The sequence below is a fragment of the Thunnus albacares genome, chromosome 8 (genome assembly GCF_914725855.1).
Source record: "Thunnus albacares chromosome 8, fThuAlb1.1, whole genome shotgun sequence".
Lineage (NCBI taxonomy): Eukaryota > Metazoa > Chordata > Actinopteri > Scombriformes > Scombridae > Thunnus > Thunnus albacares.
In genome coordinates, this window is record NC_058113.1 from 6,694,541 (window position 1) to 6,721,655 (window position 27,115).

General features: G+C 41.1%; 2 protein-coding genes across 2 annotated transcripts in view; one reads left to right on the plus strand and one right to left on the minus strand.

Annotated features, from left to right (window-relative positions):
- The first annotated feature begins 1,453 nt into the window (after nt 1–1,453).
- si:dkey-122a22.2 lies at nt 1,454–23,240 on the plus strand. Its single transcript, XM_044359614.1, has 11 exons — nt 1,454–1,619; nt 2,188–2,350; nt 2,550–2,621; nt 2,753–2,829; nt 3,472–3,572; nt 6,162–6,278; nt 8,455–8,529; nt 19,153–19,291; nt 22,042–22,124; nt 22,262–22,358; nt 22,469–23,240. Exons 1-11 carry the CDS (start codon nt 1,560–1,562, stop codon nt 22,634–22,636), a joined length of 1,152 nt encoding a protein of 383 aa, XP_044215549.1. The 5' UTR covers nt 1,454–1,559; the 3' UTR covers nt 22,637–23,240.
- A 141-nt stretch (nt 23,241–23,381) lies between these two features.
- The window catches only part of zfpm2a (zinc finger protein, FOG family member 2a), a 118,203-nt gene continuing 114,469 nt past the window's right edge, over nt 23,382–27,115 (minus strand). The window contains exon 8 of the mRNA XM_044359613.1: nt 23,382–26,975. Within this exon, the coding sequence (XP_044215548.1) occupies nt 24,412–26,975 (2,564 nt within the window). The 3' untranslated portion in view covers nt 23,382–24,411. The remainder of the gene's footprint in view (nt 26,976–27,115) is intronic.

The window sequence follows — 27,115 nt, forward strand, 5'->3', positions numbered from 1 at the left end:
GCACACACACGCACGCACACACACACACACACATGCACACACACACACACACACACACACACACACACACACACACACACACACACACACACACGCACACGCACACACGCACACACGCACACACACACACACACACACACACGCACACACACACACACAGCCTGACAGTGAGTCAATACCTGACATTCATCATTTTGGTCCAGCCAGGCTTTTTAATTACTGCAATGAATTCCCTACATGGCTCCAGTCACCAGTCACCTGCTAAACATTGTTGAGGTTTTGCTTTGTCTAGACACTATTAAATAAATGGTCAAGGTAATCCGGCTTTGTTCTCTCTTTGGTAAATATTAAAGAAAATGGGAAATGCATCTAATTTACAGCTACTGGACTCAGAACTCTGAGAACAAAAATAAGGCCTCCTCATCATTCTGATTACCTGTTTCTGATGTCACGGATTGCGTAAAACTTGAATCCTTTCCTAAAACCATTAAACATAATTACCTAATGTCTCTCTAGTGTCTGAAATGTGCAAGGTGATTTCAGAAATGGAGCACAGCCAGTCTGCACACCTAATTCTCAACAAGTGCTGTGTGAAAGTCTATGTGAATGATGCAGAATATCATCAGTATGGATATCACAGTCCCTGAATGACGCAAACCAGCCCTGTTTGGCACGCCACGCAAGTATGACTGCATAAAAACGGCCTTTTGCATAAATTACTTGTCTCTGAAGCAGCTGCCCTGCCCCCCATAAATGCGTTATTATACATGATGAGGGTTTGATTGGATGTTCTAGGAGGAACAGGGGACCTGAAATCACGGCCCCAATTTCCCATTACCTTCATCTATTTGGTTATATCAAGATGCAGTCTAAGTTTTCCATATGTGTAGTTGTTGACCTCCAGTTTGTAGTAGGGCTGTATTTCATTTGAGAGTGTGAGATGTTTAAACAAAGTCTTATTAAATGGTGATTATGAGCCTATCCAATGTTAATCCTGCTGTCTTTGCTGGGTGAGTGCAATATATTATGATGTGGAATACAGGATGGGTTTGTGGGATATAGCGACCCCCGCAGGCCAGCAGTTATACTGCTATACTCCTCTGTCTTTTTCTGTCTTTCCTGACAGAAAGACAGGCAGAGAGAGATAAAGGCAAGTGCAGTATTTTATATATGTATATAAAGGCAAATTCTTAGCATTATAATTTTAAAGAATCAGTCGACACTGATACAATGACACTAATGGTTGTCACTTAGTAAGTAAACAGTGATTGTGATTAAGTGGAACAATTAAACTGTCATAAAAATGATTAAATCGAACACATTTTGTGTAATTTGTAAGTCCTGCGGGCAAAAGGCTGTCAGATGGTGAAGTACTGTACAAACATAACAGAAACAGTATGTTGCGGCTTCAAAGCAACGCGTTGACCTGACATATTTGTCTCTTATCGGCTTCTGTACTTCCACCAGGAAGTAACTAAACAAGTTCATTCATTGTGGACAGTTTGAGAGCATTTTGTGCAGGCGGTATTGTAATTATTAAATACTCATTTTGTTTCAAAATGCGGAGGAGAAACGAAGCTCAAGCGTCAAGCAATGAACCTGTCAATGCTGACAGAAAGGTAACGCGTCGTTATCAGGTGTCACTGGTTGCAGCTTAACTGCAGTTGGCTACATGTGACAGCTGATATTTACCAGCTAACATTAGCTGGCTGGTTATGAACACCAGCCTGCTTGTCGTTCAAATCAGAAAGTGTGTGCTAAACTATGTCTAACAAAACTATATTGTAACTCACGTACGAAGAAAACCATGAGTATCAATGGTTCTTAATTTCGGCATACATCCACGACAATTCATTGCCAATATTTGCAGTAGTTTGTCTGTCACTGGGTTTTCCATTTAAATAACATTACATAGTTGTTAACATTAGCTCTGTTTCCCTAAGTTAACTCCTTTGTTTCTGATGATAATTAAATATAATGCATTGATTGCAGGTCATTTGTCAGGGCATACAACTACGGTCTCGCAGGTGTCACAATACGTTTGTATGATATTGTATTGTATGATGATATGATATGATATGTACCGTATGTTTATGTTTGCAGGTTAAAGTAGGTTTTCCACTGTGGGATGCTAGGTTGAGGTTAATGTGTGAGTTAATATTGTAGTTTCTTCTCTACATAAACCAGGATGCAGATCAAGGACTGCGCAGCAAAGCTGAAGTTAAAGGCAAACTCTCTTATGGCTCTGTACTCCTGAACATTGGAAAGTGTTTGCTTTTAATCATCATCGTCCCCCCATTCCTCAACTATGCATCGCTGCAGAGAGAAGGGCAGATGCTCTTGCCCAAAGGTTCTCTTGTTTAAGTCTAACAAAGTCATTGTTCCTTTTCAATTTAATTTGATTAAACCTGCAAAACAGATGTGTTAATTAGACTGCCACTATTAGGAGGCTGTCAGCAGGTTTTTCTATGAAGTTCTCAAAGCCAAATGAGACTTCATCTGTGAAGCTTATTCTGTGTCTCTTTTGTTCTGTTCCCTCTTACTTCCAGATGGCCAGATTGTTGATGTTGGCTTGGGTCAAAAGATGCATCTTCTGTGTAAAGGACAAGGAAAACCAGTTGGTAATAAAACATCCTCCATCCTATGAATTTAAATTGCTTTCTTTCTATTACTAAAAAGCGGTCAACATTTTCTGTCTGTGTGGCTTGTTTGTGTCTTTTGAGCTCAGGCTGACCAGTCTGTTTTTCTTTAGTTATACTGGATGCACCAACTGGAATGTCCTCAGACATTTGGTTTCATGTCCAAGAGAGTGTTGCTACATTAACAAAGGTGAGGAAATGACACAATATTCATGTATTATATTGAATAGGTGTATTTTATATTACTGTGTTAAACAAGTGGGCTCAACACAACTGAAATATATCTGAAATGTTAGATGAATCATTAATGACCTACGCTGTGGATGAGTTTGCATGCTGACATAGGTTTTGGCTTTGAAGAACGAAGTCTGCCGTTGTTAAGTTTCTGTGGAAGCAGCTACTACTAATATGGCCGTGTTGTTTTTTTGTCAGGGGCATGTAGGGACAGTCCCTGCCACATCGTCTCTGCTCAGCAAGGACCCAGCACAGCACAAAGTCTGGGCTGACAGCCTGCCCCATGTTGTTTGTCTGAAATGTGACCCAAATGAGGTCACAGGCTTGTTGGGGACGGGCCTAGATACATCTGAACTAGTAAATCACCACAGCAGTTACAAAAACAAACCTACTGTGCACTGTTTTCATTTGCATCTGTATCATTTTAAGGGGAGATGCAAAGTTACTCAGCTGTCATGCATTTTAAAATGACTTCCCAGGATAGGAAAGAGCTGAGTCCTCATTGAGGGCATCTCATGTGTAAATAGAGCGTGGTGTTATTTAAAAAAAACAAACAAACCTCTAATCCTGTGGTGTCCCTGTTTGTCACACTGCTCAGGTTTGCACCTATGACAGAATGGGACTGGGCTTCAGTAAGCGGCTGATGCAGAATGAGAGCACAGGAACTGAGAAAGTTTGGGGGATGTCAACGACTGGACGGTGAGCACCCTGCTTGTTGGCACTTATTCTGACTGCTTGTGACATAAAATGAAGGGTAACACTTTCTTTAGCCATGCATGCTGCTGTACACAAAGTCTACATTGTAAACATGTCAGTGTCAGTTTCAAATCACTTCTTTTATGCTGCCATGAAGTGGTTTCTGAATGAGTGAGTGGGCCGTTTTACACCTGTAGGGCCATCTGTCTCATTTTCCCATTGTTGCTGAGTTTGGGAAATTAATTTGTGCAAATTCTACGATGAGATTCAAGCCAAATGTTCAGTAGGTGTAGTATCTGTGTGTAGTGCAGGTGAATCTGCTGAGTCTGATTTCTGCTGGTTTTGGGAAGCCAGAATCTACTGTGGATCTACAGGTGATGCAGGCCTGGATCAATCAAAAAGCATCTCCTCACAAGACATCTTAGTTTGATTTCTGCATTAATAAGCTTGTATAGTTTCTATGGCAACCTACTGTAATGTTTGTCAGTTTCAGGATACTGTGGCTTAAGACATTAGGAGGAAAAATGATTTGGAAATAAGCCATGAGTTTGTGTAGGAGGAGATATAGCGACTCATATTCCTTCTAATCATCAACAAGGCGGCTGATGAAGGTCACAGATGACCTAATGTCTATTTAACATCTAAGGCAGTCATTTTTAGTGATGGATGCGTACTTGAGTTTAACAAGCCAAAGGATAGTTCTGTCTAGGACTGCAACTAACTATTTTTTTGAGTGACTGATTAATTGTTTCGCCTTAAAAATGTCAGAAAATAGTGAAAAATGCCCATCACAATTGGCCAGAGTTAATGGGGATGTCATCAAATTGCTTGTTTTGTCCAACCAACAGTCCAAAATCAAAAGAAAGAACAGAAAATCAGCAATCCTCACATTTGAGAAACTGGAACTATCAAGTGTTTGGCCTATTTAGCCATGCTAGCCATGTGGCTTGTTGGTTGGTCAGTCCACCACACCACCCAGACTGAAATCTCTCAACATTTATTGGATGGGTTGCCATTGAATCTGGTACAAACATTCATTGTTCCCAGAAGATGAATCTTATAGACTTTGGTGATCCCCTGACTTTTCCTGTAGTGCCACCAAAAACGAATGGATGGATTGACAGGATATTTGGTACAAACATTCATGTCCCCCTCAGGATGAATTGTAATAACTTTGGTGATCATTCGTTCATCTAGTGTCATCATCAGGTCAACATTTGAATTTGTCCACTACTTTAGTTTATGAATTAATACCTGCAAAACAAATCACATCGCCATCAGTCTCAGCTTTGTGTCTAGTGCTAATTAGCAAATGTTAGCATACCAGTACGCTAAACTAAACTAAGATGGTGAAAACTAATTATGAAAACTAATTATGCCACCTAACCATCAGCATATTATTATTGTCATTGTTAGCATGCTGACATTGGCATTCAGCGCAAAGCACTGCTGTGCCCATGTACAGCCTCACGGAGCCGCTAGCATGGCTGTAGACTCTATTTCTTTTTGACTGATAAATCAGTGAAACAATTATCAGAATTGTTGCAGATTAATCTAATGTTGATCACGTTCAATACATTGCCAAATCACCTAATGTGCTGGTAATGACAGTGTGAGCTTCCGTTCAGTTTTGTTTTATGTGCAATAAATATTCATTGGGCATCATAATCTTCTCCTTTGGCTGGTTGGAACTCTTAAATGTATCAGCCAGCAGAGACTGATGTGTGAGTGGGTACCTGCTTGCCTCTGCTGAACACACCACACCCACAGCCCTGTCCTATCTCATACTGCTGTGGGATCGGGCTCTAATCTTCCACTCTTTGACATCATAACGCATTTGTCAAGCCTTAAATCTGCCTAAGGGATGAGCAGACGAGATTCGCCGACGGTCAGCAGTCTAGTTTACCTTGGCATCTGGCCCAGAAGGGAGGTGCCTTCCCATCTGAGATGCAAGCAATCAATTTCCCAGAATTCAATATCCCAGGTAGTTTGATGACTTCCTAACCTTAACCCTGTGAGTCTTGTGAAATCTCTTCATTTCAGTATGAAACCTCAGGTTTGATTTATTAGCACAACAAACCCAGTACAGCAGATGGTTCTCAGAGAGGAGCTGCTGCAGCTCATGTAATGATGATACTCCATCTGATGATATAAGTTTGCTGGTGATTGTTTTTCCTGCTGTGTTTTGCAATGGAGAGGAGCCAGCAGTCCCCTCCTTTATGCTGTCATTTGGGTTTCAGCAGTGCTGTTTATTCTGGTGCCATGTCTGGAAAGAGATTAAATACAGAACTAAAAATACTGCTGACCTTAACCTTCATTCAGTTGGTAACATTCTTTATTGTAATTTTAGGATATAATTATTTTTCCTTCCCTCTCAGGTCATTTTTGCTTCTTAATAATGACTCTCCAGTGATTTCTTGATAAACCTCTTAACGAGCAGATCAGAGATTAATGAGATTAATGATGGCCTGTCCTATTCATCTTTCATGTTAGTATTCCTAGGCCCAACTAGCTGAATACATCAACCTCCTGCCCCAGTTTGTAGTGTGTCCTGGTTTTGTGCAGAGACAGATGAGCTGTGTTGTCTTCCAGGATGGTGGACGATCTACACCGACTCCTGCAGGCTGCTGGGATAGCCAAGCCCTTCATCCTGGTCGGCTCCGAGCTCGGCGCACTCAACGGCAGGTTCTACAGCCACATTCATGATGCGTAAGTCTACTGTAAATAATTGATAAAAATGATATAAACGGCCAGTTAATGTAGTATAAAGTTTCCTGTGATTGATGATTTATGCCAAATTCCAACTTTAAAACGGTTCATTTAAAATGATTTAATCTTCAGGCAATTATGGTGCAGTAGTTACTCTAAGATCATTCACAGGCAGCAAAGTAAAACTGCTGACACAATCCAAAATTTGTAATTTAGTGAGTGACATACAGAACAAGAACACCAAACATAGTAGCCAGAAGTAAAGAAAGTTAAAGGATAAGGCTGGTGTTATTCTGTATTTTTTTTTTTTATTGTCAACAAATATGTTACCAATCTCTCAATAGTTTCTAACTTTATACCATGTCCATCGCTCTCAGTCCCATTTGTTCCTGCTGAAGATGTAAATCTGTAAAAAGATATATGGTGTATTTGTTGGGTAATATTTTCAGCTTTAGATTAAATAGGGTTTTTTTTTTTGTCAAGTCTTTCTTAACCTTCCTATTACATTGAAAAAACAATGAGTCATAGTGACGCACACTGTTTAAAAATACTCACGAACAGGCAAATAATCTTTTCATATGGCATTTAATTATGACTTGTCAAAGATTTGATATATACTCACTGGCCACTTTATTAGGTACACCTGTACAATCTAATGCAATGCAATACAACAGCTCTGCCATAAATTCTACATTTACGAAGCTTATACTTTTTCAGTTTTTGTCGACATTGTCAGAAAGGTGATAATTCTACTTTATGTTTATTATTGAGGTGGTAGTGGGTGGTGGTTGTGTACTGGAGTGTATTATATTGAATGGTGTTCCTACAAGCACTAAGACCTCAATAACAAACATAAAGTAGAATTATCACCTTTCTGACAATGTCAACAAAAACTGAAAATGTACAAGCTTCGTAAAAGTAGAATTTATGGCAGAGCTGTTGTATTGGATTGCATTGGATTGCACAGGTGTTCCTAATGAAGTGCCTGGTGAGTGTGTATGCACTTTATTTAACAACTAGTGAATAAAAATGTCCTATTTCATAATGTCTGACATTTTGAGGGTTCTTCTATTAATGGAATGCAAGGATAGTCTCTAAATAGTTCTGTATATTTTTATATTTTGTAAAGGAAAGTCCATTTACTTCCAATCACCCAGATATGATTTAATGACTTTTGTCAATATAATCCTCTCCCTTTTTCATTATTCCCCACAAGATGAGCACGATGTAATGTTTTTGCTTCCTGCAGGGTATCTTTCAGAGTTAGTCTTTTTAGATTGAAACTCCTTCTTTGTGTTACTATCCCCCCACCGCAACTCAACAAGGAAACATTATCCAGGGAACACAAAAGAGAACTTTGGACAAAAAGATTGTCATTTTGGAATGATTGGATTAACTCAGACTGCTGAAGCCTCCTATTAGCTTCAGATAAACTTTCAAATGTATTTGTGCACTGAGTAAGGACTGTGGATTTTACATACCACAGTGCTCATGTTCTTTGTGATAAAAGAACATGTCACCCAGTGCAGCAGTGTGGCTCATTGATATGTTTAGTTTAATATTTTTTGCACAACAATAGAGCTCTATGGATAATCAGGCAATACCTGTTTGTTGGATCAATTCATTGTTGGTTTTGGTCTCTTCGTGGGATTATTAAAAAAACTGAATATCACCAGCCTTATTCTTTGTGTCTAACGAAACTTTGATAACATCTGAAAAGTTGCTCATCTTAAAATTGCTTTATAGCACAGACGCAGTGCCTCTCAATCTCACTCTGTACAAAATATATTCCAGTGTCCATTCCCATCATCCCCCATAACTCAGCCATCTCGCAGACAACGTGGTGATTAATGTGACAAGTAGCTCATACCGGGAATGAAAGATTTACTATTTAATCAGGCACGATGTTGCTGCCGTAAAGGGAGAAAATTAAGTAGTGGTGAGAGGATGACACCTCTCCAAATGGAAATATTGCCCCTGGATCTGGTGTACTTGTGGTCATCTGTCTGTAGGGACGGACAAATCTACAGAAAGACAGACGAGATAACGCTATCCATCTCGCACTCATTACGGCCCGGACCGGGAGAATAAAGTGGACAAGGGTAGTCAATGAGTCTTACCTCATCTAAGAGTGTGTGTATGTGTGTGTGTGTGTGTGTCCTCTCTTTGTCCTCAGGCAAGTGTCAGACTTGGTGCTGATTGATCCCATCCCAGAGGACATTTTTGAGGAGGACCAGTGGAAGGAGTACTGGTGAGTTGGGCAGGCTTCAGAGGCGTCGGAATGACAGAATGGGGGTGTGGGGAGCAGAAAAGGATGGAAGGGAGGAAGGAGCAGAGGATAAAAGGGAAGAGGAGAGAAGATGGAGAGATGTTGAGGAAGCAGTAACTAGGGAGGGATGTGAAAAAGCGGAATGGAAACGAAGATTGAGAAAAGAGGAAGGGGTAGAGCGTGGAAAGGAGCAAAGAGGACGATAAGCAGCTCTGAAGGGCAGAGAGAAGCAGATAAAAAGTGAGAGAGTGGCAGGGAAGAGGAGAAGCAAAAAAAGGGAAATGCATGAAGGAAAAAGAGGATTAGGTTGAGGAGAGGGGAGGCGTAGAAGCCTGCATGTTTCACGAGTCAAGCTCCAAACTCCTCCTTTATTGGCTTTTATGGTGAGAATAGTTGATTATCTTTACTGGGTGGGGCTCATTAGCATGATTAATTGAAGGCCAAAGAAACTCATTAGCTGATTGCACACTTTAAGCATGAAACAGATGAGGGGAGAGCGAGGGTTGTGGCAGTGGTCGGGACTGACTGACAGAAAGTGTAATAACACTGCTTTAATCCTTCAGGCGAGATATATGTCAAGTGGTAGTCATTTTCACAGCATATATCTCATTATGCAATAATTATCATATAGGGGGACGGGTTGTTATTAATGATAACAGAGTGTGGGGGAGGAAAGCGTCAATTATGCAACACTAACAGTATCTCAGATTGTTTACAAGTATAGCGTGTCATGTGTAATCATTAAAAGGTATTTCACCACAGAACAGACTATAATTAATCAGTTATACAATTTAGCAAACCTTTAGCTAAGCTTTTAGATGTAACTGACGGCCTGGCAGCGACAACTACATGATAAACAAATCTCTGGAGAGCATCTGCAGTATGTTTTTGTCACTAACTGAGCAGATCAAAAGCCCCTCGCTTTTCCTTGTTGAAAACCCAATAATACAAGGCCTATATTAAGTATTCAACTTCCTTTGCAAGATTTTATGTTTTATTGTAGTACAAAATGGAATCAATGTAGATTCCATTGTAATATGGATTTTTTGTTTACACTGATCAACCAAAAAATACTCCTTAATGTCAAAGTGAAAACAGATCTCTACAAAGTGATCTAAATTAATTACAAATATAACATGCAAAATACAAGTTTTCACAAGTGTTAATCCCCTCAAAGTCAGTATTTAGTAGATGCATCTTAAGCAGTAATTACAGCCTTTAGTCTGTGTAGATCAGTCTGTCTCAGCTTTGCACATCCGCACACTGCAATTTTTTTCCCTCATTCTTTGCAAAACTTCTCAAGCTCTGTCAGGTGAGTCCAGTCACAAACTCTCAATTGGATTGAGACCGTGACTCTGTCTCTCCAGGACATGAACGTTGTTGTTTTTAAGTCGTTCCTGTGTAGCTTTACAGCTTTACGGTTGTGCTCATTGTCTTATCGGAAAACAAATCTCCTGCATTGCTGCATTCATTTGACTCTCTACCCTCACAAGCCTTCCAGGGCCTGCAGCAGAGAAGCATCCCCACAGCATGATGCTGCCCCCATCATGCTTCACAGTGGTGATGCCTCTGTGTTTATGATGATGTGCTTACACCAAACATGGTGTGTAGTCTGATGGCTAAAAAGCTTTGGTCTCATCAGACCACAGAACCGTCTCCCAGCTGACCTCAGAGTCTTCCATGCTACTTTTGGCATACTGTGGCTGAGATGTCACGCAAGTTTTTTAAAGAGAGTCGTCTTCTTCTTTTCCACTCTCACCCAGGTAACTTCTGCTGTTGTTAGCAGACTCTGAAGTTTGGAACTCCTTCAGTGTTGTCACAGGTCTCTTGGTGGACTCCCTGACTAGTGTCCTTCTTGCACGCTCACTCAGTTTTTCAAGATGACCTGCTCTTGGCGAGTTTAATAGCTGCGCCATACTCTTTTCATTTTTTAATGACTTCTTTAACTGTACTCCAAGGGATGTTCAGTGGCTTAGAAATGTTCTCGTATCCACCCCCTGACTTGTGCTTTTCCATCACCTTTTCGTGGAATTGCTTGGAGGGTTCCTCTGTCTTCATTGTAGAGGTTTTGCCACAGTACTGACTCGCAGATGCAGGTTTATTTATACTGCAGTCCATTGAAAACCTTTGATGACACACAGCTGATCTTCGTTTAACTCATCATGTGACTTCCAAAAGCTAGTAAAGGGGGTGAATACTTATGCAAACATGTATTTTGTACTGTAATATTTGTAATTAATTTAGTATCACTCTCTGTTTTGCTTGATTCAGCATTTTAAAACAAGACAATAAAAAAGGGATTGAACACGTTCGTAGGCATAGTATCTCTGTTTTAAAGTAGCACTATCTGTCATCTGGAATCCTGAAGGAGGAGTTAGTATGTGCCGAGATAGGACAGAAAAGGGGATGGTAAAATCAAATAATCTCATTTTGACCATGACTTAATGCATCTGCGGCTCTGTCCACCAATATTAGCTCGCAGGTTATATAAGCATGAGTCGAGCCTGATAAGAAACGGATCCCTGAAAATGGCCTAATTTGTACGTGACTCAAAGTGGAGCAGCACCATTTATCAGGGGTATGTGTCCAATTATCCTCTGATTAATAGGCATTCATTTCACTGAGTACATGACAGTGTAGCCACAATCCAATTACTGTGTAGAGAAGAAATGGAGAAATGAAATGAACCAAAGACTTAAATTTACTCCGTAAAAAACAATTTTATCACCGCTGTCTGATTTTCATGGGGCAGTAAAAATAGAAACGGGAATGGGATATACAGTAAGAAGATATAAGAACTGCAGCACAGCTCTACACATCCCGGCATCCCGGTGCCATTGGCATCCTTCAACTTGCCTTTTCTCCTTCTCCTTCCTCTCTCTTTTGTTCAACGAGATTGCATGTAGGTGTGTATTTCTTTCTCAGATATGGGTTTATTAGCTGTCGGAGGTCTTACAGTATTTGGTACACAAGATAAGTAATGCAGAAGGGAGCAGGGCTGCACCTGAGCAGGATTGTGGGGAGACCGTATCAGCTTTGCACTGGGACTGGAGGATTTACACATCAAAGACCTGCTCATTAACAGAGGCTCACTCCCAAAATTAGTTCTGTTACATCCTACAAAATGAATCGCCACCATCTCCTGAGAGATGTATTTCTGTGCTCTTGTGTGTGTTTGTGTGTGTGTGTGTGTTTGTGTTTGTGTACATTCGCTTGTGTGCACTTGTTGTAAGGGGTCAGCGTTCTTATTTGGGATTTTCCTCTGCAGACGTTGCAGCACGTGTCTCATTTCCTCACGGGCAGAGATAATGCTTCCTGATGAGAAATCAAGCAGTGGGTCTAGCATCGGAGATTAGCACAAGCCCCGGCGTACGTCTGCACAAATTGCATTCAGGACAAGAGCCAGTGGTTTGAGTCACTCGGCGCTGTCATTCTTTGTTTCAGCAGCTCAGTCGGTGGAAGCCTTGCATCTCTCCACTCGATGACAGACCGCAGTGTTCTCTACGATGCAACATGGGACTGACAGCGGAAAGATGACAGATGGGGAAGGTGCATACTGTGGGGCGGGAGGAGGCTGATTGATTTCCTGTTTTTAATGTACCATTACTGCGTTTAGTGCGACTCGGTTCTCATAGGAGCACCACTTCTTTCAAGTGTTAGTCATCAGTTTGTTTTTTTTTTCTCTTGGTGATCATTTGATGCTGAGTCACAAAGTCTGTGGTCCGGGTCTGTTTTCAGGTCTGTAGCCCTATAAATCCACAGTATATTGGATTGGCTTACCTGATGCATGTAAGAGGCTGCTGGGGGAGTGTGTGAGGTGATGAGTCTCTCAGTGTGGGCCTAACAGCTGTGGCGGCAGGCCTGGATGGAAGCATGATTGAGTTATGTGTCCCAAAATGAAAACAACACTTCCTGTCCCATTCATCATCCTAGTTGTCATCAATATGCTCAGCATGGCGACCACACATACGCACACACACACACACACACAGAGTCATGATCACACAAACATTTATACATGCACATACTGTATGTATGCACACACCTATTCAGTCTCCCGCACAGCTTGTTGTGGTGTGTAGGAGATGTTTTGTGGCTCACCTGGAGCCTGCTCTGTATGACAGGCAGCGTATGACTGTCACTTTGACTGACGACCCTTCAGAGTCACACAACTGCCGCATTTGGTTTGATTTATAAGCCAGACAGGGTTTAATATGAGGAACAAGAAGAGCGTTTCTATCCTTCCACACACTGCACTTTGTTAGCAGATAGATTTACAGGCATAAGAGAGTCTCCTCACCTCTCCTCTCCTCTCCGCTCCTCTCCTCTCCTCTCCTCGTTACTGTGCCTTCCATTGTTGAGACATTTAAACATTTCAATTATACTTGGACGCTACAGTCATTAATTTAACACCTTAATAGGCGTTATGTAATCTCTGAGCTCTCTTTCTCTCTCTCTGTCTCCTCTGCCTTCATTGGTAAACAGTAGCAGCCAGTGATGACATATCCAGTCTCCCCCTCAGAGCTCATTCGCTTACACTGTGAGCTGCGTTCAATAACCCAGTGGAGCACAGCCCTCCTCTAAACCCCTCCAGGGATCCTCTGCTGAGATTGGCAGCAATCACCTGGCCATGGGCTGATGGAGGGAGGGAGAGAGATGGAGGAACGGAGAAAGAGAGAGGGAAACAGAGAAAAAAAAGTTGCAACAGCAGGGAGTAAAATGAAGCATTAGGAGAAGATGTAGCCTGTCAGAAGCATGACGCAGAGACCAATGATTGCTTTAACTGATAAAAAAAAGATGTGGGGAAAAAAGTGGTTCATGTCTGTCAACTTTTACACACAAAATTAGGTCAAAAAATAAAAATATGTTTAAAATGTAGAAGATTATATATGTGCAGTACCAGTCTAATGGTTAGGGTTATGTTACAGTATGTTTTGTACAGTTATAATTCAGCTTCAGTGATTTAAAGCTTGGTATAGACTGAGGACTTGAGCTAGGTTATAGACATGTATATACTGTACACATGTCTATGTTTTTGCTGAATCTGACCGTCTAACACTGTGTGATTCATTATATTTCACACTGTGGTGCTGTAATGGCTCCTTGTGTGTCGGCCTCCTCCCTCAGTCTTCGCCTGACTCAGCTGCCTCCCCTCCCCTGACCATCCAGAGACTCCCAGACGAGTCAGGAATGCCAATTAATTGTAATTAGAACCACTGTAAGCGTAACTATTGCTGTTACGCTCCACTAATGAAGCAGGGCTGCCGCGGCCCCTGTGTATTTACCCCAGTGTAATCTATAGTATTGATGCAAGGAGGAGAGGCTGAGAGCAGGCAGGGGAACGCTGGACTGGTCTGATGTCGGCTGTGGTGCAAGAATGACACCTTGTGTTCATTGTGGGTATTACAGCTCTGAGTTAAGATTTGAATTTGCAGTTGTCTTATATTTGAGCAGTTTATGAGACACTTAGAAGTGCTGCTTTTTCCCCTGATCAAAATTATTGTAAAAACTTTCAAAAATGTGAAATTTTCTAGGCTCAAAGCTGTGATTATATTTATGATTTGCCTTATTGTTCGACTGTATGAAGTGTGATAAAGTAGCCTGGTTCCAGAGCTCTGGATTGATGCTCACATCTTGGATTTGTTCAGTGATTCAAACATTGAATGACAGAAGTGAAACTAAATGGCAATAAAGTCCAGTTATCAGGCTCATAATAAACTAGATATGGTCCTGAAAAGGAATGCACAGTTATTATGAGTTAGAATACACTTTTTGACTGCTCTTCAGTATTCACAAATGCAAAATCAGGGTAGTTCATATCAGATAATAATCAGATAATTATAGAGAATGTAACTGAAATGCATTTACATGCATCAGTGAACAGTAGTGGTGCAGTCTTTGGCCGATCTCAGTCTCTAAACACTATTTTATGGCCTATTGTTGACATAAAATATGATCAAATTTTATAATCCCCATGGGGGGGGGGGGGGAGTTTAAAAATCAAATGTAAAAACATACAGTTATAAGTTATATAAACAAGAGAATTTTACTATTTTTAAAAAACAAAATTTGTGTCAGGGTCTAATTTTTTGCCTTTTCAAATTTTTTTTTTCAAAAATACACATAATTACTCATGTATAAATACACATATTACCACATAACTACATAGTATCTGTGTTCCAAAGCAGATTCACATAAAACAGCGTCTCCATATATGTGGACAACAGTATTCTAGTTCATACTGGAAAGTAGAAGTAAAGTACAGTTTAGTTAAGTTTATTTGACATTATGAAAAGGAGATTATCAAATCAAACACAAATACACAGCTGTCAAGAATAACACAATAAAGTCCAAGACTTCTTTCCACTGTGATCACTGATGTAAAGATGGCAAAGATGCAGGACTTAGGGACATCAACAAACCAACACAAAAAATACTTTCATCATCATCAAAAAAAATCACTCCAAGCACGGCACTCCGTACACCGACTAAAGGTAGTGTTAATTGGTTGGTTAAGCCCCTCTGAGAAAGGTCAGATGTTTTAGTATCTCACACACTGATTACAACACTTTGTTTTACTACTTTATAGTCTGCTACTACAATCATATTTTACTGTGTGAAACCGTTTGAGACTTATGGCTTAGCTGGTGTAGAGCACGTCATCTATTAATCACAGGATTGCTGGTTCAATGCCTGAGTCCTTCTGTTCACATGCCAAAGCGTCCTTGAGCAAGACACTGAACTCCAAATTGCTCCTGATGGTTAGGCCATAAATGTAGATTTGATCAGAAGTACTATACTCTATTTTGGGTATTAAGGCCTTATGTTATGCTACGTAAAGTTACGGGTTTAATGTTCCATCTTTGTCACATTTAACTGTAATGAATATTAAGTCTAACAAGTCATCAAAGATCTGCTCATATTGTCCTGTCTCAAAGAGAGTTGAAGGCCTCATCATGTACCTGTCCACGTCTATATTCCATTCTTTTAGTCAAAGTCTCTGGAAGCCTTTGCAGCAACCACGTTTTAAAAAATGTTCCTTCGGCCTAATAGTTAGTTGAGCCTCATGTAATAGTCCGTGTTTAAATGTTCTCTGCTCATTGTAATAGTTGGCAGAAGCTCGTGTAATAGTTCGTGTTTTGTGTGTGAGCAGGCTCTCAGGTAACAGAGGCCCTGCATATGAAATGAGATGGTAATGAGGAGGAGGAGGGGAGCCTTATCACTACAGGGCCAAATTCCGACAGTGAATTGCGCAGTTGTAACAAAAGTAACAGAGCGTCCATTCAGCCTGCACTAATCCAGATGGGAAAGTCAAACAGCAGAAAGTCCACGGCACAAACTCATTTCATCACTTTATTAATTTAGATATTGCCTCCTCGCTCCTGTGGGGAGAAAAAAAAAAAAGAGCCCCTCTGAAATGACCAACATCGGTGAGGCGTTTTGCTCTACATGGTTCCCCCACTTCGTCTCCTCCCGTTATCTGTTTAATTCATCCCGCCAATCTTGGCTGTCTTTACCCACTAAATTTCCCTTTGACACGCATGCCTTGCTTCGCATAATCCTCACTCCGGGGCAGAATTAAAAATGGAAAAAAAGAGGAGGGAATAGGACAGGTGGCTGGAGAATCCTTGAAATAATGTTCAATGCCAGACTCAGGAATGATTTGACCAGATTCGAACTGGGGGGCTGACAGGAAGAGGTTTTTTTTTTTTCCCTTTATTTTTGGAATCAAGGGGTAAGAAAAGGGTGACAGGTGGAAAATGTGCAAAGACTGAGAAGTCCCTTAAGAGCCAGGTCGAAGAGTCAGTTCTAAATTGTGGTGCCAGAACGACTTTGGGGAAAAACTGTGGCAAGGAAGATGAAAATGTCAAAGTGTCACTCTACAGAGGTCTGATTTGAAATGTTTTCTCTGCATATGAAAGACTGAAAATTAGAATAGTCAACTTGTTTCTCTTCCCTCCTCTGCCTTTATCCATTATTGACCTGTAGGGACTGTTTCCTGTACCATGAATGTGGCAGGTAGTATGTTATCTTTACACAGCCATTTGTAGCAGTTGAACAACTGTTCTCTGCTGCTTCTATCAGCCTTATCTGACCAATCAATGCTGACATGCTCTGAGCTTGATATGTTGAGCTACAGATCTTTGGGTAGTGACACGTTATATCAACAACAGGTGAAATGGGTTATTTTACACATGAAAAGTGCATGTTTATGATGCGGACTTGATATGAGGAGTATAATGGCAGTGAAGCAGTACTGAAGCCTGCCTGCCTGTTGTAAATTGCAGTTCACTGTGGCGTGCACTACTGGTGTGTGTTATGACTAAAGATAGTGCACAACTCAAGTATTGGTAGGCTTTAGTGCTGAGAGGATTTAGTTGATTAATTGATTAGTTGATTGACAGAAAATTAATTGACATTTGACAACTGATTAATAATTTAAGTTGTTTATAAAGGAAAAATGCAAGACTTTTACTGGTCCTAGCATCTCAAATGTGAGGATTTTGTTGCTTTTTTCTTATATGAATGTAAATTGTATATAATATTGGATTTTTGGACTGATATTCAGACAAAAGAAGTCATTTGAAGACCTCATCTTTGACCCTAGGAAATTGTGATGATCTTTTTCACTCTTTTATATCTTTATTAGGGCTATGGAAACAAAAACAGGCCATAATAATTTGAATTTTACAAGTAACTGATGCCTAATGAAGAAATGTAACCTTTACTGAATAATGTTGAATTTAAAATACAACAGAATTTATAGCATTTAAATATTGTAATTTAAAATAATTGATTTGAATTTATGTGGTTTGAATCCCCAGAATTCAAATCTCCAAAGTTATTCCATATTTTGCAATGTTGAAAATTTAGATTTTATTTTTGGTTTAGTAGATTCAGATGTCTGGGGTTTCCAGAGCCTTTTCTGAACTCCTTTTTCTTGTATCATATTACTGAGAGAAGATAATCTGATAGGACAGAAGTCTTATTGATTCCATTCACACTGGATTGCTTGCCAAGTTCAAGTTTGAATTTTTCATTTTGAATTTTGGTTTCAGAATTTCACCGATCTTATTTGACTTTTGAAATCCAAAAAATGATCAGTTAAGGTTGAGCAACTTAAATGTATTTTTTTGAATAGTGGGCACTTGAATTTGTAAACCCTTCAAATCAAGATTTTGACATTGCACAACTTGAAATTAATATTTTCAAAGGAAAATATTTCAGTTCTATAAATGATGAATTCATTAGAAAAATAAATGCCAGATTAATCAACGTAGTAAGCTGCAACTGTACCTCTGTGCACACCTCAGACAGCTAGTGGCTGAAGGTACATGCTGTTGTATAAGCTGACATAGGTAATAGAGTTTAATGGTTTTTCAGTATTGAAATCTACTATAGGATCACACAAAGCAGAATAAAACTGATAAAACTTGGGGGCTTCAGTACTATAAGTCTGGCCCGGTTCAAGAAGAAGACTGAGACAGGAACGAGTGTCTCCTGGTGCTCGGGGGATGATCTACAATGTGTTGGCAGCATGTAGGGGCAGGCTGCGCCGTGCGGCACGGGGATGGTGGCAGCAAGCGCACGGCACTATTGATTGGGCTCCACAGGCTGAGACCAGCCAATTCAGAGCACCAGTGAGCCGAGACCGATTGGGCCTCCTGAGTTACAAAATCGCAGAGCTCTTCTTCTCTCATCTGCCAAAAAAAGAGTATTTCTCATTCCCCAGGCAAATGTTTTTGAAGAGAAAGTTTTAGATTTTAGGTTAAAAAAAAGACTCGAGGGAAGGCAAATATTCATGTATGACTTAGCTGTTAGTTTCATCATAAAATCATTCCTGTTGTTGAATTTAAGCCATTAGGAACTTTATCATGTTGTTGAGCAGCACAAATCAAGACTTTATCATCAACTATAGACAACTTACTATGTTTTGAGTGTCATACAGTAAGTACTTAAACACTATTGGAAAACCAGTGATAGAGACTCCCTGTTGCGCTGATGGTTTCACTAATCCATAATCATAATCCTAGTATATATTTACAAAAGTTTAAATGACGTAATTTGAAATGTGTAATTTAAAAGGGATAGAAGGTGATAAACCAACAGTTTCCCTCAGCACTATTGTGCCTTTCAGCCTCTTTTAGCTCGTTGTTTTGGTTTTACAGCCCACAAACTCTCATCAATCACTTCTAGCGTTAGCAGGTGGCTGTTTTCAGTGAAAAAAGACTGATAAATTAACTGTAGGCTACTTTCCCCACAGCAAACGAAGTTAGTTGACTAGTGAAAAATGTTACCAAGTCAGATTTTGTCTTCAGGACTTTGTAGAGACCAAAATACAGTAGAGTGAATATTAGACTTACGTTCATCAGGTGGACAGAAATGATGTTAATGTTGCTCTGCATCTGCTCTATGTATAAAAAGGAGATTGTTTGCTAACACTTCAGCCATAAAAACTTTATACAATGACAATATGTCAACATTAGTTTCCCCCAGACAACCAAAAAATCAATTAATGCAGCTTAAAAAAATGATTTAACTGTGAGACTTTAATTGGTCTCCTGCTAAAGATCTGTGGTTGCGTATGCGTGTGTATTTGTTCAGGTATGGTAAGCTGTTGCCGTCACTTCAAGCCAAGCAGTTTTCAGCAGCTACCGGGCTGAGCCGCATGCTGATTATCCTGGGGGCCATTGAACCAACTATCAAAGGCGAAAATGTCTCAGAGGAGGTCATCCAGCGCCAGGTCAGGCTAATGCACACACACACACACACCCACACACACACACTACAATGGAGAATTCCCTAAAGGGTATGACATTGATTGTTGAAAATCAAAAGAAAAAGCTGTAGAGATATCATGCTGAAAGCGCCATAGCAGAGTCAGAGGTGATTTAAGGATGAATATGACAAGTGATTCATGTAGAAAGGTGCTAAACACGCCATATATGTTGAAGTTAATATAGTCTGAAGATGAGGTTAAGGCTTTGTTCCCCTGCACAGATGATTTCTGGGGTCTCCTTAACCTAATTTTTAAAAAAAATGGAGGAAAAGGTGATATTTTTCAGGGTTTTCAAATGTACTCCCATCTTTCCTATACAGCCACAGGATGGTGCTAGTGCGAGAATAATCACGCTTCCTCCTCAGAAGAGATACGAGTGGATGATGATTGCAAGAGCATTTGTTTTCATATCGTCAGAGACTGTGAATTTGGCATGATATGACACCAGACGTCATTTTGAAATAAATGAGAATTGAACCCGTTCCTGGAGCTGACATGACACCACAAATGCAGTGTGTTTTCTGATGCCTGCTGTATTGTAAAGTCAGCCTTTTGACAGGTCATACAGTTTGCAAGGAAGAAAGGCTGTTAATACGAACTACAATCTATTCGCTGTGTATGGCAGATGAGGTTTTTATACAGGGGAGCGTTTTTATTTTCCGCTTGTCCATAGTATAATCTGCTGTGAATCTCGTACAAAAAAACAAAAAAAAAACCAAACATATACAGTGGTGACACTTCAGCCTGTCAAGAAGTCCTGTAGTCATTTTTATTTGCTATGGAAAACATCTTACGCAGAAGAGAAGTAATGGATTCTGGTGATGAACAACAACCAGTATCTTTAGTGACACGAGAAAATGCTCTCTATAGACTGACACCTTATTTTAGCAGGGAAACAAACGTCATACACTCATGTAGGATGCATCAGCGATGTAGAGACAGAGAGATTATAGCAAGAAAGCTAATTTAGTGGCTATTTATTGTGTTTAAATCATTCATTCCTACTTCAAATTCTTTTGTTTTTTGTGTAGAATTACACTTAAGTGGCCCTCTGTGAACACTCTGCAGCATTTCTAATATCTGTTTAGCATCAAATTTTTTGTGCAGCTGTCTGGATGATGCGATGACGCCTGTTCTGGGATGAATGTGAGCAGTTCGTTAAGACTCCTTGTTCTCTGCTGCCAGCCACCCACAATTTGATGGCAGTAGTGATGAGGGACCTATTTCAGCTTTTCAAGTATTACAGTTGTTGCCAAGGAGATAAGGACATCATTGTGCTTGAATTCTCCAAGGACAGAAAAAGGTTTTGTAGACAGGCTAGTGAAGGTTATAACGTCCACACACACACACACACACACACACACACACACACACACACATACACAAGCTCGCCGAACTCAATAGAGCATGCAGTCCATTTCTCAAGGGCATGTTCTGTAACCACCGCTTAATTGAACTGGAGCAGAATTGTTTGCTGCTATGTTAACGGCACCAAAGCTATCTGGTTTCATCACATTCGGGTGATGGATATGGTTAGAGGGGGAATTCTGCTTAATTTATGAATTCACATCTGTTCTGGTAGCCTGGTGAACTTTACCCGCCCTGAGCTGGACAATCAGAGAAACAAGATTTCAGATGTGATATCAGTATTCTGCTTGGAGCTGCTTCACTGAATGAGCTGGACGCTGAACCACTGCACTCAAACTTATTTAATATAACAATACTAATTTGTTCTTTTTTCCATTTTCCCCCCAATTATTATGGAATTTGTCAATTTTGGGTGAAGTTACTTCTGTCTTGGCAATAACACACTTTAGTTCTGTCTTAGTGAATCAGAGTATGAGAAAACTGAGATTTGTGCAGTGCAGTAATGATCAATGATACTTTGCAATGATGGCTTTGCTGATTTTCAACTTTGTCTCTATCAGTCTGAATTAGTGATATAATGTGAAAAACAACAGTTGTTGTGTCTCTGGGGTGCAGCTGCAAAATCTGTTGTTCTTCTGGCACCAGCGCCGTCATTTGACATGTACAGTGACATTGAGTTGAGGGCAAGGAAGACCTACAGCTATTTCAGCTTGGATTTCTAGTCTCCCCCTCTGATTTTCTGTAGTGGTGCCTTCAAGGACTGTCAAAGGTGGGTCTCCCAAAACACTCTGTCTACCATGTTACACTAGTGACAGTGAAAAGCAGACACTAAAACACCATACTACTAAATACTTGAAAATATCAGCATATTTGGAAGAAAACTAGTTTCATGAATATTGCGCTGTGGAGTCAGACACAACAGATTGTGGAGGAGGAAGCGACTACCGACATTACAGCTGCAGCCTGACACACAAACTTTAGCTGCTGAGTTTCTCTGTGATTCTGCCGATAGTGAACCAGAGAATTTTGAGCCTCAGGTGGACAGAAAACCTGAATCTAACACAAACAAACAACTAGCTTTACAATATAATGTAAAGCCAGCAAATATAATAAGACAAAGAAAATAAGAAAATAAGACAAGAGGGCAGGGTCTTTGTAGATAACAGACAGACACACTTCTAGTGGGCCATAAGTGAAGAGAGGAATTACTTTTGTATGAGTCTATACATTGTTTTTTTGGAAAACTCTGTATAGTAAACCTCTAAGAAATCATCATATTCACAGCGGTAAGTTTTCTTTTTAAGATTTTATGATTAATTTATATTCTCTCACTCTGTCTCCATTAGAAATATCTACTAAGTAACCCTGCCCACCAGAGTAGTGCTGTGGATGAGCATTACTTTCTGAATGAAAGTGCATCTCAAGTAAGGTATGGCATACTTAGAAAGACTTTTTTCACTATTTTCTGCAGGATTCTACTATTTTCATGTTGAATGTGAAAGTAAAAATAAACATTGAAATATTACATGAAAAAAATATATTTACATTTTTCTGTTGTTTTTAAAGGGACATCACAAAATTTAAGCCCCTCTCCAGTAGGACATCAGTGAGCGTGATCACTGGGGATTCCTTTGACCAACAAATACCAGAGCACCTAAACCAAGTGAGCATGTTTACTGCTGCACAACTATGATGCATTATTAAGTCTGCCGTGACAATATTGTTATAACAGTCGTGTAAAACCTGTAATAAATCATCTTTTCCCTGCACCAGATGGTATCTAAGCTTCAAAAGAAGTTTCTGGAGGAGTCCTACCCATCAACCAATCACATTCACATAAAAGGAGCAGACCGGCGAATGATCTACAAGAAGCCATCTGCCATCAGCCAGCACCTGAGGAAGCTAGTCAACCAGAGACAAGCCAAACAGCTGAGAGAGTGACTAAATGTAACTATTCCACAGACCTGGGCAGAATGATGGTTGAATATGTTTTAAATATTCAATAAAATATTCAAGTTATCTTGTTTAGCATTTCCTGCAGCAATATGTAGAGATTGTCTACAAGTCTGGTGAGGTTCATCATGGAGTCAATTTTTGCACAGCTCTGCTGTATTGGAAGCTTTTTAATTGAAGATAACTGGAGGGTATTCAGTTTGATGAAATATTTGCTTTGTCTTAGATTCAGAAAATCTTATCTTCCAAGTCGTTATTTCAGTGTCTTTACCTGGTTGGCCAGTGCCAAAAATTAATACATTACTTCTTATCTGTGTAAAGGCCACACACGTCACTGCTCAACCTGATATTTTTTTTATCTTGTGCAGCTCTGTCTTAATATTCTGCAATGTTATAGCCATAGGGAAAGGTACAGTACATTGGGTTCCTGTGTCTCTGTTGCATCAGCCTCAGTCATTTGTTACTCTAATATAATTGAGTTGCATCACGACCAGTCATAGACCTCTTTTTATTGTTTAGTTTTAATTTTATAAATTGCAAACAGATGAGTCTTCACAATTTTTTTGTAAATAAAAATGTGTACTTTTCTGTCTTTCTGTCTGTCTTTTTCTGTATTTTGAACCATAATGTTCTTATTTTTGTGGAAAATGTGAGCTGTTTTTATAGAGTAATGTGAAAGAAATACCAGACAGCATTGGTTTATCCTGAGGATTTAAGTTTAATTATGACACCACATCAAAATAAAAATTTCCAACAGATCTGGAATTTAATTCCATCCATATACATGCATAGCAACAACGTTTTAAGAAATATTTTCTCCCATAATCAGGACATTGGAATGATAATTTTACATCAGTTTCCCCACTGACCTCCCACCCATCTTGTTCATCAGCAATAAACTTAATTCTTGTACAACTTCTTTTTTTCCCAAAGGGGTTACAAATAATTATATGCACAGTCCCCATTTCATAATACTGCTTTCAGTAATGTTCCCTCATTTACAAAGTATTGCATTGAGAGCAAATTTCAAAAAGGGAGAACAAAGTGTATCATCAAACAGAAATACGAGTACTATACAAGAATGCTGCCATCCTCATGAAAACATCCACATCTGAGTTGAAGAAAAGAGACAGGGACAAACAGCCACATATGTATGCAAAGCCATGTGTATATGCCAAAATGTGAGATGCAGGGTTGTGCCTGGTTATCACCGCCAAATGGTGATTTTTAAGGCTAACAAGTCATTAGTAGCAATCTGCAACCTACATTGTGGGCATATACAGAAACTGGTACAGCAAATAAGAATACACAAGTGCCTCAGTAGCTATTTTTGTGTCTAAAATGCATCTCATTTTTGTATTGTCTATTGTTTCATTGAGCCTACATTACAGTGTAAACAATATGTGTGCTACACAAGAATGACTATACAATAACATTACAAACAACTCTGATATAAATTTCATTTGAATTTAAATTAAGATCACTACTCCTATTAATACTGATTGTAAAATAAATTAATGTGAAAGTGGCACCAATATTATTCTTGATTCATTTTTCTTTTCTTTTTCTTTTTTAACCAATGGTTTTGCATTTTTAAGTCTTAAAACGATGAAAGAAGAAGCTTCTCTTGATTGTCCACAAGCAGCGTTTAGCACTGCGTGATGCACTATTCCAGACACAACAGTGTACCAAAACAAAGGAGAAAAAAGGGGTAAAAGTTGGGGGTGGGGTGGGAGGGTAGAAGAAGAACATGTCTTCTCAACTTATTTTACATGCTCTGCAGCATGTGATGAACAGTAAAACTTCTTATGGGTAATAAAGTTTGACAGGTTGTTGAACTGGATATCACAGAGGCGGCAGTACTTGCCACTTCCAGAGCCGTTCACACCTTTATTGGCTGTGGGTGCCGCCTCCTCGTTTGGGGACTTGGAGGAAGGTGACATGTTCTCGTTGGAATCGGCCTGGTTGTCAGTGGCCCACGTAGGTGAGGGATTGGGGGGTTGGCCGTCTGGCTGGGGCTGGTTCTCTTGCTGCGGTGGAGCTGTGCCTGAATGCTCCTCAGGCTTATGCCCCCCGTTGACGATGACCATGCCCCTATTTTTGGGCAGTAGGGGAAGGGGCTCCTTGCCAGGGTGGGGGCAGCCATTAGCGGCCGGCTGCTGGGCCTGCTCTCTGGTTGTTCCTGTCTCTCCTCCTCCTGCACCTCCTCCTCCCCCATTAACACTCTGCTCCTGTTCGCTAGCCTCTCCCTGCATCACTGGGCCCCCAGTCACATAATCGGTTGGCTTTATCCCAAAATACGGTGATATTTGCTCAGGACCTTTCACCTTCTTTATTGCTCCGGGATAAAGGCAATGGGGCAGAAACATATTCTTGTTCTCATCTTTTGATGGGATGAGCTGGGGCTCAGCAAAAGACTTGAGTCCCGGCACAGGCCCCAGGTGAGGGGGGAACATGCCTCCATTCTGCACCATCACCTTCCCATTGCCGTTCTTCTCACATTTGCCTGGGCTCTTATCGTAGACATCATCAGGGTTGTTATTGCCTTCGCTCTTCACATCTGGGAACATGGTCGGCTCCAGGCTGCCAGTCTCATTGTGTTGTTGCTGCTGTTGTGGCTGTTGTTGCTGCTGAGCGGCAGCGGCAGCGGCAGCAGCAGCGGCTGTTGCAGGGCAAAAGTTCTGTTTGTGTGCCAGGTAGTTCTCCACTTTGTTAAAACTTATCTTGCACACAGCACATTCGTGATAGTCCAACAGTCTTTTAGGAGAGCTACATGTCTTGTCAGAGACTGGCGAACACTTTTTGCTGAGATCAATGGGAGCGTCCAGCTCCTGCTGCTCCACAGTATTGCATTTGGGAGCCAGAATAGGTTTAGTGACAGTCAGAGAGGCCTCCAGGTGTTTGGGTACCATACCTGGAAAGATGTCACAGCGGGGGTGGAAGCGGTCTGCTAGGCTCTCTACAGCTTCTTGGGATGTACAAGGGTTCATGGAAGGAACCCCAAGGAAACCTGGCTGGCTCATAGGGGGCCTCTGGTGGTCCTGGTCAGGGAGACACATCTCATACATCTTCCTGCGCTTGCGGGTTCTCATGGTCCTCTGCATGGAGGGCACCTTGTTGGTGGACATGCGTTTCATGGGTGGGTCGTGACGGGTGGCACAGTAGTACTGCTTGTGGACCATGTAGGTCTCATGACGGCTGAAGGTGATATTGCAGGCATCGCAGGTTGTCTTGGTTGGGTCATTGTCACTTTCCACCAAACCAGTACTGGGGCTTTTTCCCTCCATCTGCTTTCCATTCAGCCTCTCCTCAGCCCCAGTTGGGGTAGAGACCTTCTTCACCTGTCCTGCTAGATCCTTATCAGGCCCTTTGGGCCCAGCATTGATCATGTCCAGCACATTGGAGTTCAGACAGGCAGACTGCATGAGGTGGCTGTCGGCCTCTGCAGGGTGGCAGCCAGTCAACATGCTAACAGAACTGTGACCACTGTTGGGGCTCACTGCCTCAGGGACCTTATCTGAGAGGGCAGAGAAGTCAGGGGACTTTGCCATATGTTGCCAGCGGCTGTTACAGTAGTGCTTTTTGTGGACCAAATAGTTGTCCAGGTTGCTGAAGGTGATATTGCATTCAAAACAGGTGGCCCCTTTGGGCATGAGAGGACTGTAGATGACAGGGGGGTAGCTGTTCCCTCCATGGCGCAGCCTCCGGTGAACTAGCTCTGACATTTTAGCCAGAATCTCAGAAGCCTGCGGGACCACTGAAATGTCTTGGGAGAAAGCAAACTGAGACAAGAAGGGGCCCATGGGAAATGTAGGCATGTTATGCTGCACAGGGGAGGAGGCCAGCCTGGGGCTGGAGGGCTCAGACTTGATCCTAGTGTAAGAAAAACTGGCTTTGCTGCCTGGGTGGGCCTCTCCCTTTTGAACAGACAGCATGGGCTTCTTCTCAGCCTTGTCAGCCTCTCCGTCTGTGCTGGTCTCCTTGTTGAGGGCCCCTTTGGGACTTCCCAGCAGAGCATCCTTCCTGTTGGCCAGTTCAGCGCGGGCCTGCTGCTGCTGCTGCTGGAGGCTTTCCTCAGGCCCCCTGGGGGAATGCTCAGTGCCGTCGCCTTCCCTGTGAAGTTTGCTGCCGTGCCCATGTAAGTCCTGATGCTGTAAGAGTTCCCTGTGGCTCTGGAAGCTGATATGGCAGTGATTGCATCTGAAGGCCGCCTGTGACAGGTGAGACATGATGTGATGCTGGAATGTAATAAGAGAATCTGCCGTGTAGTTACAGATTGTGCATTTCAAGCTGGTGCCAGGAGGGAGGCTCTCTTCCATTTTGACACCTGTGAAGGAGATAAAAGGGAGAAAAGCTCAGAATCTCGCCTCCCACTTCTCCTTTAGAGTTAACTGTAGAAACCATCAAATGCTCATGCATTATGCCAAGCTTATTCCCATCCACTAGATTTTTTTTTGCTCAAGGATA

Bases quoted from the DNA above. Each gene is read 5' to 3' on its own strand.
- si:dkey-122a22.2 (XM_044359614.1), top strand. From the start codon at position 1,560: ATGCGGAGGAGAAACGAAGCTCAAGCGTCAAGCAATGAACCTGTCAAT. The intron at 2,622-2,752 runs GTAATAAAACAT...GTTTTTCTTTAG, and splicing joins AGGACAAGGAAAACCAGTTG to TTATACTGGATGCACCAACT. The intron at 3,573-6,161 runs GTGAGCACCCTG...GTTGTCTTCCAG, and splicing joins GGGATGTCAACGACTGGACG to GATGGTGGACGATCTACACC.